We start from the raw sequence: 20,213 nt of genomic DNA, 5'->3' as shown, positions 1-20,213 counted from the left end.
CTCTTTCAATTTTGATGATAAGGTGTCAATTTTAGATCTTTCCTTGCTTCTCATGTGGGCATTTATTGCTATAAATTTTCCTCTAGACACTGCTTTAAATGTGTCCCAGAGATTCTAGTACTTCGTGTCTTCGTTCTCCTTGGTTTTGAAGAACATCTTTATTTCTGCCTTCAGTTCATTGTTTATCCAGTCATTCAAGAGCCAGTCATTCAGTTTTCATGAAGTTGTGCAGTTCTGAGTTCATTTCTGAATCCTGAGTTCTAATTTGATTGCACTGTGGTCTGAGGGACTGTTTGTTAGGATTTCCATTCTTTTGCATTTGCTGAGGAGTGATTTACTTCCAATTATGTGGTCAATGTTTGATTAGGTGTGATGTGGTGCTGAGAAGAATGTATATTCTGTGGATTTGGGGTGGAGAGTTCTGTAAATTTCTATTAGGTTTGCTTGCTCCAGATCTGATGTTCAAGTCCTGGATATCCTTGTTAATTTTGTGTCTCGTTGATCTGTCTAATGTTGACAGTAGAGTATTAAAGTCTCCCAACATTATTGTGTGGGAGTCAAAGTCTCTTTGTAGGTCATTAAGAACTTGCTTTATGTATCTGGGTGCTCCTGTATTGGGTGCGTATATATATAGGATCGTTAGCTCTTCTTGTTGCATTGATCCTTTTACCATTATGTAATGCCCTTCTTTGTCTCTTTTGATCTTTGCTGGTTTAAAGTGTATTTTATTAGAGACTAGGATTGCAACTCCTGCTTTTTTTTTTTTCTTTTGCTCTCCATTTGCTTGGTAAATCTTCCTCCATCCCTTTATTTTGAGCCTATGTGTGTCCTTGCACATGAGATGGATTTCCTGGATACATCACACACATGGGTTTTGACTTTTTATCTAATTTGCCAGACTGTGTCTTTTGATTGGGGCATTTAGCCCATTTCCATTTAAGGTTAATATTGTTATGTGTGGATTTGATCCTTCCATTTTGATGCTAGCTGGTTGTTTTGCCCTTTAGTTGATGTAGTTTCTTCATTGTGTTGATGCTCTTTACCATTTGGTATGTTTTTGGAGTGGCTGGTACTGGTTACTCCTTTCTATGTTTAGTGCTTCTTTCAGGAGCTCTTATAAGGCAGGCCTGATGATGAAAAAATTTCTCAGCAATTGCTTGTTCATAAAGGATTTTATTTCTCCTTCGCTTATGAAACTTAGTTTGGCTGATTATGAAATTCTAGGTTGAAAGTTTTTTTCTTTAAGGGTGTTGAATATTGGCCCCTACTCTTTTCTGGCTTGTAGGGTTCTGCCGAGAGATCTGCTGTGAGTCTGATGGGCTTCCCTTTGTGGGTAACCCAACCTATCTCTCTGGCTACCTTTAGCATTTTTTCCTTCATTTCAACCTAGTGAATCTGATAATTATGTGCCATGCAGCTGTTCTTCTTGAGGAATATCTTTGTCATGTTCTCTGTATTTCCTGGACTTGAATGTTGGCCTGCCTTGCTAGGTTGGGGAAGTTCTCCTGTATAATATCCTGAAGAGTGTCTTCCAGCTTGGATTCATTCTCTCCGTCACATTCAGGTACACCTATCAAACGTAGATTAGGTCTTTTCACATAATACCACATTTCTTGGAAGCTTCGTTCATTTTTTACTCTTTTTTTCTCTAATCTTGCCTTCTTGTTTTATTTCACTGAGTTGATCTTCAATCTCTGATATCCTTTTTTCTGCTTGATTGATTCATTATTGAAACTTGTGTACGCTTCATGAAGTTCTCATGCTGTGTTTTTCAGCTCCATCAATTCATTTATATTCTTCTCTATGCTGTATTCTCATTAGCATTTCATTAAATCTTTTTTCAACTTTCTTAGTTTCTTTGCATTGGGTTAGAACATGTTATTTTAGTTTGGATAAGTTTGTTATTACCCACCTTTCGAAGCCTGTCTCTGTCAGTTCATCAGACTCATTCTCCATCCAGCTTTGTATTCTTGCTGGTGAGGAGTTGTGATCCCTTGGAGGAGGAGAGGCATTCTGGTTTTGGGTGTTTTCCTCCTTTTTGTGCTGGTTTCTTCCCATCTTTGTGGATTTATCTACCTGTGGCCTTTGTAGTTGGTGACTTTCAGATGAGTCTCTGAGTAGACATCCTTTTTGTTGATGATGAAGGTACTTCTTTCTATTTTTTAGTCTTCCTTCTAACAGTCAGGCCCCCCTGTTGTAGAACTGCTGAAGATCCACTCCACACCCTGCTTGCGTTGGGATCGCCTGCAGCAGCTGCAGAATAATAAGGGTTTCTACCAATTTCTTCTTCTATTATCTTCGTCCCAGAAGGATACCAACCAGATGTCAGCCTGAGCCCTCTTTTATAAGGTGTCCCTTTGGATATACAGGGGTTGGGGAGCTACTTGAGGAGACAGTCTGTCTCTTATAGGAGCTCAGGTGCTGAGATGTGAGCTCTGTTGTTCCGTTCAGAGCTGCTGGGCAGGCATGTTTAAGTCTGCTGCAGCAGAACTCATAACCGCCTTTTTTTCCCAGGTGCTCTGTCCTGGGAAGGTAGGGCTTTATGTATAAGTTCCTGACATGCTGCTGACTTTTTTCAGAGATGCCCTGCCCAGCAATGAGGTAGCCTAGTCACAGTCTGCCAGCAGAGGTATGTTGAGCTGCCGTGGGCTCTGCCCAGCTGGTGTGTGAACTTTCTTGTGTTTTGTTTATAAAGGTACATAGTTAGAGCTGCCTTGGTAACAGCAGTCTGCCTCAGTAATGGTGGACTCCCTGTGTAATGGGGGACTGCCTCAGTAATGGCTGATTGCCTCAGTAATGGCAGACTGCCTCGGTAGTGGCAGACTGCTTCGGTAATGGTGGACTGCCTCAGTAGTGGTAGACTGCCTTGGTAATGCAGATGCCCTTCCCCCCACAGAGCTCTACCATCCCGGGTCCAGCTGGACTTGCTGTGAAACTCTTAATCCAGAGTGTTTCAGATTGCTGGTCTTTGTTGGGGTGGGACCCACCAAGCCAGATCACCTGGCTCCCTGTTTCAGGCCCCCCTTTTTTTCAGTTGAATGGGCAGATCTGTCTCCCAGGCATTCCAGGCGCCAGTTGAACCAACCGCCCAGATGTGTGTGAGTTTTTTGCAGAGACCTGCTGCGCTGGCTGAAACAGCCGTGCTGGAAACTCATGGTGCTTTTCAGCCCAGAAGTCTCCTAGTCTGTGGGCAGTAATAACTCGTTAGGAAATGCGGTGATCACTCACCCTCTGCGTTATTCTCGCTGGGAACTGCACTCCAGAGTTGTTCCTATTCAGCCATCTTGGATCTGCCCCCTTTTTTTAAATCTTTTATAATGACACCTTGCTTAAAAACACACATACTGTTTCAGCTGTACAAATTTCTTTATTCTTATATTTATATAAGAATTTTTAAATTCTTTTCTATGCTTTATTCTTTTCTAATTTTAAAAAATGTTTTATTTATTTACTTTTGCATCTTTAAACTGTTTTTTTTAAAAACTAAGACTCAAACACACACATTAGCCTAGACCTGCCCAGGGTCAGGATAATCAATATATCAATATTACTGTCTTCTTCCTCCAACCTTGTCCCACTGGAAGGTCTTCAGGGACAATAACATGCAAGGTGCTGTCGTCTCCTAGGATAACAATGCTTACTTCTGGAATACTTCCTGAAGGACCTGCCTGGGGATGTGTTATAGTTAACTTTTTGTTAATAAGGAGTACACTCTAAAATAACAATTAATAGAATAGTAAATACATAAACCAATAATATAGTTGTTTGTTGTCATTATGGAGTGTTATGTGCTATACACAATTGTTGTGCTATACTTTTATACAACTGGGAGCACAGTAGGTTTATTTACACTGGCATCACCACAAACATGGGAATAATGTGTTGGGCTATGACATTATCATGGCTGTGACATCTCGAGGCAATGGGAAATTTTCAGTTCTTTTGCAATCTTATTGGACAGCTTTTGTATAGCCTTGCTTGACCAAAATATTGTTATGTGGTGCATGACTGTGCACTCATATTTGGGGGTTAGGGCTTCAAAATACGAATTTAAGAAGGACACAGTTCAATCTGTAACACCACCTCAAGGAACTTAAAGTATTTCTTCTTATTTTGTTGTTCATTCACAGGACTCTCCCTACAAAAAGTTATTTAATTTCCACTTTCTCCTTTCATTGTGTTTCTGTGGATGTTTTTGAAGTGCTTATGTTTTAGCACCTGAGACAGGTATTCACTGACTCTCCTTAATCCAGCTATGTTCCAACAAGCGTAATAGAGCAGTTTAGGACCAAACTCAGGGTAGTCAAAATCCTAGAACAAGTTTATCTGAACATACCTATTCTTGGTATATTTTGTCTTGGAACTATGAAGATTTTGAGAGCACATTTCCATTCTCTCTAGGCTTCTGAACTCTAATAGGCCACTTACTAGTTCATATACATATTTCAGCCCATTGTTGAATTCCTTGACATTACAGGTGAAATTTGTGCATATGTGTGCTTATGGATTTTTCTAGCAACAGAGATCCAACATTTCTCCAGCTTCTCCCAGAGGCATGTGATTCCAGCAAGATTAAGACTCAGTGTTCTTCATCATTTATGACGAAGGAAAGCACTGATAGGAATGCTTTTCTCTTGCTCATTTGTTTTCTCACATAAAATGATGCCTTCATAAGGAGAGCATCATCTTTTCTGCTTATCTGTAGCTTATCAGAATGCAAACATTTATATTTGTTTATTGTAGGGCAATCTGGAATTTTAAAGTGAAATCATGTTCCTTTACTTTTACCTCTCTCTTTTACATTCTTTAATTTTTTAGTAGTCAGCACATGTTTAGAAAAATTAAGGAATAAATTAATCTTTAAGGAATTCTGAATAAGACTTATGACAACTATGCATATACTCATAACTACTTTCACCTGGGACTTTGAGCTTTTTGTTCAGTTTCTAAGCCAGACAAATAAATAATTAGCAAAGAATTGATAATTGAACCAAAACTTTAGCAATAACAAGTAAATGACAATAGTGTTAATCCTATTAATGGTAATGACTAAAAAAAAAGTCAATATTTTTTCATGGTAAATGTATTTAAACTTTATTGTGGATATGGAATCTGTTACCATTGATTCTTTTTAAGGTCTCAACTTAAAACAATGAACTAATTTTCATAAATAAAATTATTTGTGTAGTCTTTGTGGATATTCTATCCATTTTGGCTCCCCCAGCCCATGTTTGACATTGACTCAATATGTAAGTCCCTGAGACGCCCTTAGTTCTTCATCTGCAGTAGCTATTGATTATTTTCTGCCTCCCTTCTGTTCAACCTCAAATGTAATGCTACCCTGAATACACAAATCACAGGGCTCCAAGGACTCAGAGAGCTGTAGGTGATTTAGGACATTATGCAATCATGCAAACATAATTGTAGCATCAAAGGAAAACATTCTGCCCTCATTGTGGGATTTTAAATCCATGCCTAGACTCACCATGCCTTTTGTAACTGATACTAATCATTGACAACTCAAAGCATTTTATTCTTGCAAGAGATCCTCAGTATATAGTCATAGCAATATCTAATAGCAACAGAACATTTTTAAAAAGTAGTAATGGATGCTACATATGTGCAAGGATCATTTTGATCCTCAGATAGGCAAAAATTGATTGCCTGATGCTTTGTCTCCATAACAATGTCCTTTCCCCCCCCTTAGGATGTTGAGAAGCAATCGAATAAGCTGTGTGGGGAATGACAGTTTCATAGGACTGAGTTCTGTGCGTTTGCTTTCTTTATATGATAATCAAATTACTACAGTTGCACCAGGGGCATTTGATACTCTCCATTCTTTATCTACTCTGTAAGTATGGAAAATCTTCTTGATGTATTACTCGAGCCATTTATTTTATTTGTTAATGTATTTAATGCATTATTGTGCATTTCATTAAAATGTGATCAAGGGTTTAGGACTTAAAGACAAGCTTGTTTACATCAAATTTATTTAAAATTTTTAAAAAGGTATTAACTACTATCTTACATTAAATTTTAACAAAAAATTACAGTATTGTTTAGTGAATTCTCTTTCATAATGATATGATCAATGATGTAGCTTAATTCTAATTTTTAAAATTACTATAACTTGATAGTGCTGCATATAAAAGAAATGTTATAGATTTTTACTAGTGTTCTCACATTGGAGTATTTTCAGTATAAGTATTATAAATGGAGAATTGATAGGGTTGTTGCCAGTAAATTTGCTCAAAAGGATTGGCTGAACATGGTGGCTCACATCTGTAATTCCAGCACTTTGGGAGGCTGAGGCAGGCGGATTATTTGAGGTCAGAAGTTCAAGACCAGCCTAGCCAACACGCCCCATCCCTGTCCCTACTAAAAATACAAAAAAAATTTAAAAATTAGCCGAGCATGGTGGCCCATGCCTGTAGTCCCAGCTACTCAAGAGGCTGGGGTAGGAGAATTGCATGAACCCCGGAGGCAGAGGTTCCTGTGATCTGAGATCGCATCACTGCACCCCAGTCTGGGCAACAGAACAAGACTCCATCTCAAGGTAAAAAAGGATCATTCAGAATGACAAGAGATATATTAGGATGGCCAGATCAACAATGAAAGCTGTTTACTAAAGGGCATCTACTATGATATTAACAAAATATTGAAGAAATAGGTTGAGCCTATCCAAGAGAATATTTTATATAGACAGCTTGAAAATAAAGAATATTTGTAGGCCTATAGACAGAACTCAAGAAATGTAAAAAAAATGAAGAAGTAAAGTTTAAAAGTAAAAAAAAGCAAAACACCTCCAAACAATGTATTTCAGGTCTCTTGTGTGTCAGTATCTAAAAAGCAGCATTTGAAACTATTAATTATACAGTTCATAAGATTTCCTAGTAAGGGTGGCAGGCAAATATACTAATCTAACTTAAAAGGAGGGGAATAAAGATAGAGAAAAAAATTCATAGCTGAAGTCTGTGAAGAAATAATTTGAGATAAGCATCCATCCATCAGTAAAGTACTTAATCCTCTTTCTGCATAAAATGTGACGTTTTACATCGAGTGACTAATTTGTGCATATTAAAGATGGCATGTTTATAAATAATGAGATTGTCAATAGGTTTATGCTGAAGTGGTGAGATGCCAAAAGTATTGAGATTTGTAGAAGTAAATTCATTTTTATAACTGGCATTTAATCAACTCAGCTGTCAGTTTAGATGGGAAACCTATTCTCTAGAGCAAATAAAAGATGGAAATCTTGAGATGACAAATTAATGAATTAGCTGTTGTCAGGTTAAACTCAATAATATAAGGTAATCAGCCTTCATCTTTATATTAAACTACTGCATTATCAGTGCAGAGAAGTTTGACAGTAAGTCAGATTTCTGACAAGTTTAAATTATTTCTAAATGAAATATCTTTCAGGATCCACTGTATAAACCCCAAATTCTACCTTACCTTATTTTTTTGCATGAAATTATGTGAAGAATTAACTTATGTAAAAGTGTTGTTATTGTTTAAGTTCCAAGCATAAATATTTGAGCAAAAAAAGTACATTCCATATGCTGCATGTGATTCTGAGTATGAATGGGGAGCTGGAAATACAAAGAAGAAGGAATCATTTCAGCAGAAATAGTGCAGAGAATGGCAGCATGGGATTTTGAGAAGATGAAACCCCAACTAAACCATGCATTGTTTGCCTGTGGCTCCTAGAAACCTCTTGGCCAATCCTTTTAACTGTAACTGCTACCTGGCTTGGTTGGGAGAGTGGCTCAGGAAGAAGAGAATTGTCACGGGAAATCCTCGATGTCAAAAACCATACTTCCTAAAAGAAATACCCATCCAGGATGTGGCCATTCAGGACTTCACTTGTGATGATGGTAAGAAATCCTTGTCAAATCTTTGGTTGTCAGGCATTCACATGCCTGTTCAGATGCAGCTTTGCACAAATGTATAGCATAGTTCTGCTCAGCAAATAATAATCACGTGTCTTTGCTTTGTTGTTGGCGTTTTGTTTTATTACCAGGACACTTACTTTCTCAGACTTCCCTTCCACATTTGAGTCTACTTGATGTACATTTCTGAACGTTTTAGAAGATTTTCTAGTTTTCAACTTGTGATGGATCTTATTGATATAGCTTTATTTTAACATTTCTTTATTATCCCAGGCATGTTTTTTTTTATTATCTACCATTTTCAAAGGAGAAAAGAAATTAACTTATAAAATACAAGTTTTAGTAAATCTGACAAAAATACTAGTTGTCACTCTTTAATCCTTTTTCTATGTCATCACATTTGATTCTCATATAGCCCTATCAGGTACATAGAGCAAGTTCTATTCTTATTGCCAGTCAACAGAGAGCTAATTTGAGCTTTCTAAATGAGGGACCTAAACATTTAAGTTAAAATACTCATTTATGTCTCTTCCTGTTTTCTTGCAGTTTCTGTGTAACTAACTTTACATTTACATATTCTAATTAAAAATATAATTTGTACAAATAATTTCAATTGCATTGGTGATTGTAATTACAGTTTACAAATTGCAAACCATTTTCTGGTATTCTTCCCTAGGCAGTCTGAAAACAGTGCTATATAGAGCGTATGGTATCAATTTGCAAATGCTGAATGCCCAGTAAATAAATGATTATATAGCTGAAGACTTTGTTAAGTTAATTTAAAGGCATAAAATCCCTCTAGCACCTTCAAGACCACAAATCTGGGTTTTCCTGTATTTCCTCTGCAATTTAGGAAATGATGACAATAGTTGTTCCCCACATTCTCGCTGTCCTACCGAATGCACTTGTTTGGATACAGTTGTCCGATGCAGCAACAAGGGTTTGAAGGTCTTGCCGAAAGGTATTCCAAGAGATGTCACAGAGTTGTAAGTAGAGCTTGTCTGTCTTTTCTTTTTCCTTGATGATAAATATTTCACACACACACAGGAATGGAGACCAAACACAAATTTTTTACAATCTTCTTAACAAATTATATTCTAAGGATAATTAATTATGATCCTGTAAAACGGTAAACAATGCAAAAGCTACTTTAGAGGCCCTTGGGAATTGGTGTGTGTGTGTGTGTTTGCGCTATAAGATTTCTCAGTGCCTTTACTGTGCTAAGGTGTACTATGACTCTTCAAGAAACAATGGTAAAATATAAGGTGTCTTCCACATTTATTTGTTCCTATATCCCTTTTCTCATGAAGCAACTTACAAGACTAATGGCCCATGAATTGTACTTTGTGAAATGCTTTATATTTAGTTTATTTACAGTCTAGGACATTCCATACGGGAAACTTTTTTTTTTTTTTTACCTCTATGACCCCTGGGAGAATATTTTACCACATGGGACATTCAGTTTATTTACAGTCTAGGATATTCTGTACATGAATTTTTTTTTAACCTCTATGACTGCTGGGACAAAAGTTTACCACATGGGATATATAATTATCTGGTATATGGAAGAAACTAGCATAATCTCTGCCCTTAAGAAGGGATGCTGCTTTTGGTGGCTTGAGTCAAAGTCCTTTAGATCCTAAAGGGTACGGGACCAATTATCCTTGACATTTTCATAACTGATATTTAACCACAAATTACATACCTAATATATACACATCTAGACCTTCTGCACTCCCACACTCCCTTGGCTGCTCATGCTACAATTGCAGAATGGAATTAATTAGAGAATATGCTGCCAGAATAATGATGCTTCCATGTCCCTTTCATTCCATTCCTTTGTCTCTAACCTAATGTCATATTCTTGATACACTTGATCTGAATACAATTGAGTCACTTTGCCTCTGTTTTTTTTTTTTTAATCTATATGGAACCATAGATCAATAATGATTTAAACCTAAATGTAATTTATGCAGATGTGTATCAGTCATTTATTTGGAATAAGCACACACTTATTCCAAATGAGCAGGTTTGACAAACTTTTGACAGTGTGCAACATAGATAATGAGGTTCAAGAAGATGTCATTTCAGGTTTTATGGATCTTATTTTCAAATCATGTGCAATTCTTTGAATCAAAAGTTTGATCCTGAATGGAACACTGAGAGGAAAAAGGCCCAATCTAAGCAATGTGCACAGAACATGCCTCTTAAAGATTTGAACTGCTGTAAAGTATTCAGTTCCTCTCTCACTACCAGTCAACTAGAAGCACTGTTTTATAGATGTATATGTGTGTAATTAAATATTTAATTCTTATAGTAATGTTTTTTTTATTTCAGAAGATCACATGGGGATCTTCTGAAACCATCCTCTGTGGGGAGGCTAAATGCCTGTGGAATATTCTGTGTGCAAAGCATTAATTTTATGAGTACACCAATGAAGAGCTTACACGCAGACCACCTTTGATGTTAAATCCCTTCTTCTACTATTTTAACTGCTCTATATATTTGTCCGTTTATTCTGTTCCCAATAAATAACTTTAAACATTTTTTATTAAGATTCACCGGACATCCTTTTTGATTTATGCACTGTGCTATCTACATGTTTCTTCAACTATACAAAAAGTTGAATTTTACTACAAATTATTAAAAGGTAGTCTTTTTTCCTTAAAAAAAAGTATGTTATAAATACTTTTTTTATAACTCATCTGTTGTGAATTCAAGATTTACCCCCTAGCAAGCTTATTCATGTAACCTTTCTGAGTCAGCAGAATCCTTCTCAGCAGTAACATATAGGCATGTTTTATTAGAAGAATTTCATATGTGTATTACATTAAATAATTAAAGATACAAAAATTGGTATTATCGGTGGACTAGTTTGAACAAATGGTATCCATTATTTTTAATCAGTTCCATATAACTTACCCTTTAGATTATTTTACATATAAACATTCATAGCTCACATTCTGAATCTTTTTGACCTGGGTTTTCCGGAATAAAGGGAGAGTGCTGAATTATATAGGATGATGCTGCCCTCTATTGGTATCAAGAAAAACTTAGGTAGAGGAAAGAACAAACTGGAGAGGAGTGGAAGAGGAAATATCGTCAGAAAATTTAGACGTGATGATTCATAACATAGACCCAATTATTAACCAAACATTAATTATATTTTTGATAACTAGTGACTTTTATATCATTTTTTAATTTTGAAATATTAGAAATAGATTGTTATCTTAGACAACTTCTCAGCTACTTCTATATCCAGAAAAAATTTGAAATGGACCACAACACTGGAGTAAAAGGGGTCACATGTTTAATGTCCCAGAAGTGTTTGTGGGCACATCTGTAGCCAGATGGCCCCAGTTTCTGCAAACATTTGTACTTCACCATCTATGTTCTGGGAAAAACAGCCTTGGAAAGAGATGAAATTTATTTTCCTTATTGTGACATCATAGATATAACTTCAAGCGTTCGATTATCTTTGTGTCTTTCCGGTTAGCCCAAGGCCTATTTTCTGATTATTTTTCTGATTATTTCCCTTTCTAATAAGAAAGAGAAAATTTACTTACATACGGTTATTTGATTGTTACTGTTACATATATATTTATATGTACACTTGATCAATTTATATTCCCATAAAATATCCTAATGTTATCATCACTAAGCAGATATATACTGGTTAAAACTATGTTTAAACTTAAACCTAATATGTTCAAATCCCCAAACATGACTTTAATGTGTCCATTGTTATTTACCAAGTGTATTGACACATATTAAGGCAGCGGTGAGTGGTCTTGGCCACAGCAGCAAGATTTTGTTAGTAATTACTACATTTCATGTATTGTGTTCACATAAACACAAGCAAACTGAAGGCTGACTAAAAATATGGTTAATTGAACAAACTGTCTCCCTTGCACACAGATGGCTAAATGCTTGGCTTGCCTTGTTAGATTAACCACAAAGAACTGGACTGATGAGTCTCTTCTTGGTTTTAAAATTTAGTCTAAGTGATCCACAAAGAATTCTGCTGTATTGGACAACTCTCCTTTTTGTTTTTTCTTTAATTCTCTTAAATAATAATCCATTCCTGGAACATGACATCTTAAAGGAAAAATTGCCAAGGGGTTCCTTGGCTCAGTTAAGAGTAAAGTACGGTGTACTTATTTTATGCTAGGCCACCATTACTGTGTAAGAAGATAATATTGTTTCCCTGTTTTTAGGTATCTGGATGGAAACCAGTTTACACTGGTTCCCAAGGAACTCTCCAACTACAAACATTTAACACTTATGTGAGTAACATATTGTACTTTTCTTTGACTTACTCTATTTACAGAAAAGGAGGATGGCAAGGGACAGAAGATTTAGTGAACCTTTCAGATAATATAAATCATTTTCAGTTAGATGCTCCCCTCCTTGCTCATGTGGTTCTGCACCACTGGTTACATCTTCATTGAATATCAATCAGGCGTTGGAGTGTCTTAGCAAAAGGCCCACCTCTCTTCAAAAAAGCACAAATACAATGAAGTCTAAGTAGTTAGAGAATCATGAAAATGTAGTAAACCTGGATATTTTTATTGATATTGGTATGTGTTATTTTATGACAAAGGAAAGAAAGATAGAAAACAATGCCTTTATTCTTTAAGCAAAAGATGGTAGGTGGAAATGACTTTACCAAAAACATAAATTTAGTTTATTATGTTTGATTCTTACACAAAGCATTATGAAGTCAGTTACGGGTTTCTGGTATTAAAATTTATTTTATAAAATTCATATATATTCATGTAGTGTTTAAGTAAATTTGACAAAGATACTAACATTTTGAGTGTAAATTTCAAAATATTGATTTTTTTAGCTTAAAATAACATCTTTTTTCATTAATGTAAGCAACTTTTAACCATCTTTAAGTTGTAAATGCAAGAAGATATTTAAATCTACAAACATTTGATCTAATTATATGCACAATGTTTAAAGATTGATATAATCTTTTACATACAATACCATACTTTTAGAGTAGCCTTATTGGTAATTGAGAAAACTTTTCAGAACACACAAAAAATCTGGAAACAGATAGTAGATCTTAATAGAAAGTACCTTATCATTAGTTTAAGTCTATCTGATTTTAGGGTAAATATGACTAGCATAACAAGCAGATTACTAGTGTTCCTAGAATCAGAAGGTTTATTTCTAAGTGGATTCTAGAAACCTAAGTAGCAAAAAATGTTACATGCCCAGTGTAAACTAGGTACATTGAAGCTGGTTAAAATTGCTGCTGATCACTTTCCTTGCAAGTATGGAGAAATCAAACACTTTATAGAAAGTATATAGTACTATTTAAATGACAAATGATTAAATAACGGGAAAAGATATCCTCTAAGGTGTCTTATTCTGCTTCTACTTATTTATTTGATAGCAAGAAGAAGTGCTGCTATTGCACTAATGCAGATTACATACATTTTGTTCTGTTAAATAAACCATTAAATTGCTGCAATTTTCAAAGGGTTACTTTAGCAGAATTGGGTCATTTGTTGGACAGCATGTGATTACTTTCAAGCCAGTTCGAAATGACAAACGAAGATTTGTAGATCCAAAAATGGTTTTACTAGTGACTCCTTATATAACTCTAGGCAAGTTACTTGTGCTAATACAGATACATTTATTTTTAAAATTTAGGAATAGTTCTTCAGCAGCTAAAAATATGAGTATAAAGCTCCTCAGATTCTTACCATTTTCACAATTTCATGGGTCCATTTTACTGACAATTTGGTATTTTAATAAAGGAATAGATTATCCTCAGCTTTTCTGAATCTTACATTTATTTGTATGTTTTTCATTTTGCTTCAGAAAAAAATTAAAGAACATATGTAGTTATTTAGTATTTTATATTCTATATATATTTTAATATATTTCTGACATATGTACACATATGTATGTGTATATATATACACACACTCATATATATATATTGTGTGTATGTGTGTGTGTATATATATATATGTACTGTATATATAATGAGAATAAGATCAAGTTCATGGAATGTCAATTACCACCCATAGTACAAACTATACTTATAAACATACATCAAACATTGGTAAAAATTCAATGTCTCTCCCATTTACTTAACATTCATCAAACAAATATTTATTGAGGACATACTATGTAACCATGACTCAGCCAGGGGCAGAAGCACAGACGTTTTTATTGATGGCATTTTGAATGTAATTAATCAGGGATTCTTTCAGTAATCAAATCTGAGTCTGTATATCAGTGAACATATGTATCAATGAGGGTAAAGTCTGTGTATCTGATAGGACTTTTGAGGATAAGGATTTCTCACCTACAAAATTTATCTATCGCAAATCACCTCCAAGGAAGCTCTCTGTAAAATATCAAAAGCTTTATGGAGATGGAAGCAGAGGTATAAAGGAAAATGAACTCTGCTCTGAAACTGCTCTGAAGTGAACTGACCCCTTGTGCACACACTTGGCTAAAGCAATGTGTGTGTGTGTGTATGTGTGTGTGTGTGTGTGTGTGTGTATCTGTATAATCTCTCCTAATTTCAAAACAGTGGGGAGTAAATAATCATGAATAACATTACAGTCTACCCCAGTGGACCATTCAATGTTTTGTTGTTTTTAGATAATAGCTGAATGCTGACAATACTGCTATGACTATGAATAAGAAGACCTTTCTCTGTCTAAGAATCACAAATATTTTCATTTATGTGGTTAATAGTGTACTCCATTTCTTTTTCTCTTTTAGAGACTTAAGTAACAACAGAATAAGCACGCTTTCTAATCAGAGCTTCAGCAACATGACCCAGCTCCTCACCTTGTGAGTGTGAAAGTGTGGTATTGAGTATTCATTAACACTGGACCACAGGCATTCTCTAGATGCTGGACATTGCTACTGAACAGGACAGTTTCTATCCTCAAGGGATGTTTCTGTTGGGAGAAATAGACAAAACCACAATACATGAACAAATGTAGATATTAGAAAAAGTATTGGATTCTATACAAGAAACAAAGGATAATTTATGTTCATGGTGGGGTTAGGGGAGATCCTTAAGATAAGGAAAATCCACCTTAGGGAAGGGATGGTTGGGTGGGCCAGGCAGAGGGAAGCATTCTAGGTTATATTTAGGAAAAAGTATGTTGTGTTAGGGAGAAAAACACATAAAAAATAACAATATGTTGTGTGTTAACACTGTCAGTTAATAAGAAGCTTTAATACGCCTTTTCTTAACTGCTTTATTTTGAAAATATTTGGCCATTTTTGGATTTCTGAATAAAACAAACTGATCTATGTATGCTTTCAGAATTCTTAGTTACAACCGTCTGAGATGTATTCCTCCTCGCACCTTTGATGGATTAAAGTCTCTTCGATTACTGTAAGCATCTCATGTTCGACAAAATACCTCTTTTCTCAGAGATAGGAGTTTGGGGTTATCTTTTTAAGGATTTAACTGCTTTGTTGATTCTTGGGGCTTAAAGATACATGCATTAGGATTTATTATAAATTAGGAAATAGAAAAATTATGTCTTACCGGATCGTTGTCCAAAACCTTTGCTTTGGACAATATACCTTTCTTTTTAGTGATACTCATTGTTGCTATAGTTATTTATTTGATTATATGTAGCATTAAGATATATGTTTTGTATAGTTTCAATTAACTTTGAAAGAAACTTTCAAAATTAATTTCTTTAGAAATTACATAGTATATAAAAACATTTTTACTATAAAAATGTACTTGGAAATAATTGAAATCAAACATGATCCTTGATCCTACTCTCCTGCCTCAGAATTCACAGTTAAAACAGTTTGATGGGCTCGCTGGTCCCATTTCAGATGCATTTGTTTTTCTGTTCTAATAGATGTATGCTCATGGCTGTATAGCTTTGTTTTTTTTGTTTTGAGACAGAGTTTACTCTTGTTACCTAGGCTGGAGTGCAATGGCACGATCTCGGCTCATCACAACCTCCACCTCCCAGGTTCAAGTGATTCTCCTGCCTCAGCCTCCCGAGTAGCTGGGATTACAGGAATGCACCACCAAGCCAAGCTAATTTTGTATTTTTAGTAGAGATAGGGTTTCTTCATGTTGGTTAGGCTGGTCTCACACTGTCACCCGGGCTGGAGTGCAATGGTGTGATCTTGGCTCACTGCAACTTCCACCTCCCGAGTTCACGGGATTCTCCTGCCTCAGCCTCTCAAGTAGTTGGGATTACAGGCGCACACCACCACACTCAGCTAATTTTTTGTATTTTTAGTAGAGACGGGATTTCACTATGTTGACCAGACTGGTCTCGAACTCCTGACCTTGTGATCCACCCGCCTCAGTCTCCAAAAGTGCTGGGATTACAGGTGTGAGCCACCGCGCCCAGTCAATGGCTATGTAACTTTTAAAAGCCACAAATATTAATAGGATCTGTTTTTGTTCTGCCATTGTCTATTGTTATTCAACATATGCTTTTGAATATTTCTAGTCTATCTCATATATATGAGTATAAATACATATAAGAATAGAATATATATACATATAAATCAACTGTTTAACTGATATAGACTATTCTATTGGTGGGAGAAACTGATTTAATCATCTTCGTCTTTACTATAACTTGGTTTAATTTCAAATCTTCATAAGTACCATATAGTACTCTAATGAGTATCCTATACATTCATCTTGGTGCAAATGTGCTGGCATTTTGGCAAGAACTTAGAGTGCGAGGGAAGGTAGCATCCAGTGTTTGGGAGGATTTGTTCCCCAGACAAGACTTTGTCCATTTAGAAGTTTATTTTTCCACCAACTATTTAATAGAGTGCCTGTTTCAAAACACTCTTGCAGCCATTGAATATCATTTATTCTTTTATTTTTGTCCATATCACAGATTGTAAGTTATTCTGCATTCCTTTCTTAATTTGCATTTCTAATTAGTAGAGCATTTGAGTGTATTTTATTTGTTTACTTAGCACTTGTGCTTTTTATTCTAATGAGCTTGATTATATCATTTCCCTATTCTCTTTTAGGTATTTCATATTTGTCTTATTAATGTAGATATCTTTTTGCATCTACTACTTGACTCTATGCTTGCAGGGTTTTTTAGATAAGAGAATTAATCCTGGCCAGGCGTAGTTGCTCACACCTGTAATCCCAGCATTTTGGGAGGCTGAGGCGGGCAGATCATGAGGTCAGGAGTTCAAGACCAGCCTGACCAACGTGGTGAAATTCTAAACTCTCTACTAAAAGTACTAAAATTAGCCGGGGTGGTGGCATGCACCTGTAATCTCAGCTACAAGGCTAAGACAGAAGAATTACTTGAACCCAGGAGGCAGAGGTTGCAGTGAGCTGAGATCATGCCATTGTACTATAGCCTGGCTGACAGAGTGAGACTGTCTCAAAAAAAAAAAAAAAAAAGGAAAAGAAAAAAAGAATTAATCCTTTTATCTAAGTTGCAAATATATATCATTCTGTTTCTTACATGGAATATTTTATTGTTTGGATGTATTTTATGTTGTCAAAAATTTCTCCCTCTTTTCCTTGATGATTTCTGGATTTTATATTGAGCCTTTGAGAGCCTTCCTCATCCCACATTTATAAAAGGGAGTTCTTCTAGACTTTCTTTTAATACATTTTTAATTTTACATTTAATTCTTCATTCTGTAAATATTTTGTACACATAATGTGAGGTGAAAGCTGTTTGCTTTCTCAGATACCTTGTAGTACCACGACTGTTTATTTTATAGACCACTTTTTCTCCACTGATTTCAAATGCTTGGTATAAACTAAAGTCTCAGAATTTCTCCGGAGGAATGTAGGAGGTTTAATTTTTATTTTTCTTTCTTTTAGTTCTCTACATGGAAATGACATTTCTGTTGTCCCTGAAGGTGCTTTCAATGATCTTTCTGCATTATCACACCTGTGAGTATCTACTTTATTAATATAGGTTTGGGGCCAAACCCTTCCTAGTGAGTGACTTGGAACAGTCCTCTGCCATTTCTTTTATTGTAATGTCATAACATGTGGTTGGTTTCATCTTTAAAGAAAATGTGAAGATTTTCAGACTGGATATGATGCCTTCTACAAGATGGCTTTAATTTTCCCTTTTGGCTCTTATTTTCCATTAGTCAAATTATCTTTGCTTAACTAAATGTGTCTCTTCTGCAAATATGCTCTCCCGCTTTACTAGCCTGCGCTTTTTTTCTCATTATTTTCTGAATCTAGAATATCAGCTCCCTTCCAAATACCTGTCCAAACCCTGCTTTTCTAAGTCACATCCCAAATATCGCCTTCTCTACGAAGCCTATCCTGATTTGCTCAAAATGGATTTATTTATTCAGCATCAACTATGGCACCATGCAAAAACCAATTCAACGTGCTTCAACACTGTAGTTTGGAAGTAGGACACAGCCAAATGCTTAGATTGGGTGAAGTGGTTTTTCCTTTGTGTTTTCTTTTATCGCAACTTGTTTGTACCTCCATAGTTTTTGGAAGTACAATAAAACCATTTGAAAAATATGAGACAAGTGGGGTCCAAAAACCTCATTTGAGTCAAATTCCATTATTCCATTATTACTAGGTGTAATGTTAAGATCATGGCAAACCTACAAGGAAATTCAGCAAGCAGCCTTAGGATCCAGCGCCTCCTTTGGTCATGCTGAGTTGGGTGCCTGGTGGCAACTATCTGCTTTAGCCAAAATAACAGTATCAGTTGCGCCCCAGTTCCCTAAGAGATTGCCTGCTATATCCTCTCCTGATTTCACACTTCTCTCCAAAACCCACAAACTCTAAGAAGATATGAGTTTACAAAATTGAGAAAGGAATAATCATTTTTGTTTCCAAAAACATGTATATAATAGGAATTTTAAAATTTCCTGCCCAAAAGCCTAAGCTTTACACCTTCTTTGAATTACACTGGAGATCCAAATAATCATGTTATGTCTGCATTTGCCTTATAGAGTCTATGTTATCAATTGACATTTCGTACATCAATCTATCACACTGGTGCCTATTAACATTCCTTCCACTACACTGCTAGGCCCAGGAAGGCAGGGCCTTTACATTTTCATCCTGGTGCCAAGAACCTACCTCTAAGCCACTCCTTTACAAACTCCATGGCTGCCACGTGCATGAGCTGCAATATGAGGGAAGCTGCTTGGCTCAGAGGTGCGGGGCTGCCGCACACTCGGGCAGAGATTGCAGCCTAGTTGAGGAGGTAGCCATTCCGCTAGTGTTATGGTCAGGCATCAGAAATGGCTGCACAGGAAAGGCGCTGCTTGAGCTGAGCAGAACTTCCTTCATGTTGCCAGCCTCCGCCCCCAACAGTGAGAGCAAGTGGAGCCTTCCTTGTCCTGTACCCTGTTCTACCTTGCATTTCATTTGTACCTTCTCTTTTACACCCTAGATCATAAAGAGCTCTGCTTTTTCACTTTTCCCACTTCCTCGCCTGTCATAGCAAGGACTTAAATATCAGCAGAGATGAGATCAAATGACTAAAATGCATCATTTTGCTCATTTTTAATTTGAATGGTTTGAACCTGCATACACACGAGCATAGCATTCGCTACCTTCTGATTCTTAAATTGCGCATTAAAACTTCCACAATATCAAGTATTGATTCTACACATATATTTGGGGGATCACCTAAAAAAATAACTATACTGACAGTAGACCTAGAAGTATTACTTGTTAAAAGCTAATTGTAAATCAGAATTAAGCAGTTTTTAAATGCCGTTGTGTGAATCTACTGCTTTGAACCAAGCTTCATAAGGTTATGAGTCCACTGGTTAGCTTCTCAGGTCTCAGTTTCTTAATCTATAACATGAAATATTAATTAAATGGACCTCATAAAGTTACTATTTAAGATAAAATGAAGTAATTCATATAAATGTCTTAGCCCAGCTCCTGCATATAGTAATAGTGCAATAAATGTTAGCTCTTACCTTGATTACTTTCCTGACACTACTACTAATGAACAAAGATAAAATGAACAACCTTGAGAAGGGACAGACACCCAATGCAGGTCCACCTCAACTGTGGTGAGCTGGCTCTAGGCATCTTCAGTATTTCATGCTCTTTCTTTGTACTTACCTGTACTTTATCTGCAACATTGTTTGCAACCTTTCTTTCTAAGTAACTCTAACTATCCTCCTACACAATGTAGACTTTCTTAATCACTAGTCTCCCAGAAAAGCTAGTCTGTTCACCATCATCTTGTAAATACTTCTCCTATATGGCTCCCAATGAAAATTCTTTGCATCTGTGAGTATATCTTAATGCTAATGCTAATCTCCTCTGCAGGAGGAGTTCTTTGGAGGTAAGAATAATGCGTT

The 20,213-nt window shown here is 36.0% G+C and overlaps 1 protein-coding gene across 12 annotated transcripts in view; it reads left to right on the top strand.

Moving 5' to 3' along the window:
* SLIT2 (slit guidance ligand 2) overlaps positions 1-20,213 on the top strand; it is a 377,791-nt gene that overhangs the window by 288,866 nt on the left and 68,712 nt on the right. For all 12 annotated transcript variants that reach the window (XM_017540559.1, XM_017540557.1, XM_017540558.1 and 9 more), the window contains 7 exons: positions 5,708-5,851; positions 7,711-7,877; positions 8,746-8,878; positions 12,110-12,178; positions 14,649-14,720; positions 15,205-15,276; positions 17,731-17,802. In XM_017540559.1, the coding sequence (XP_017396048.1) occupies positions 5,708-5,851; positions 7,711-7,877; positions 8,746-8,878; positions 12,110-12,178; positions 14,649-14,720; positions 15,205-15,276; positions 17,731-17,802 (729 nt within the window). The remainder of the gene's footprint in view (positions 1-5,707; positions 5,852-7,710; positions 7,878-8,745; positions 8,879-12,109; positions 12,179-14,648; positions 14,721-15,204; positions 15,277-17,730; positions 17,803-20,213) is intronic.

This window comes from Cebus imitator, unplaced genomic scaffold (assembly GCF_001604975.1).
Source record: "Cebus imitator isolate Cc_AM_T3 unplaced genomic scaffold, Cebus_imitator-1.0 Scaffold127, whole genome shotgun sequence".
Classification (NCBI taxonomy): Eukaryota; Metazoa; Chordata; class Mammalia; order Primates; family Cebidae; genus Cebus; species Cebus imitator.
The sequence above is the reverse complement of the archived record's forward strand: the minus strand, read 5'-3'. Positions and strand labels throughout refer to the sequence as shown.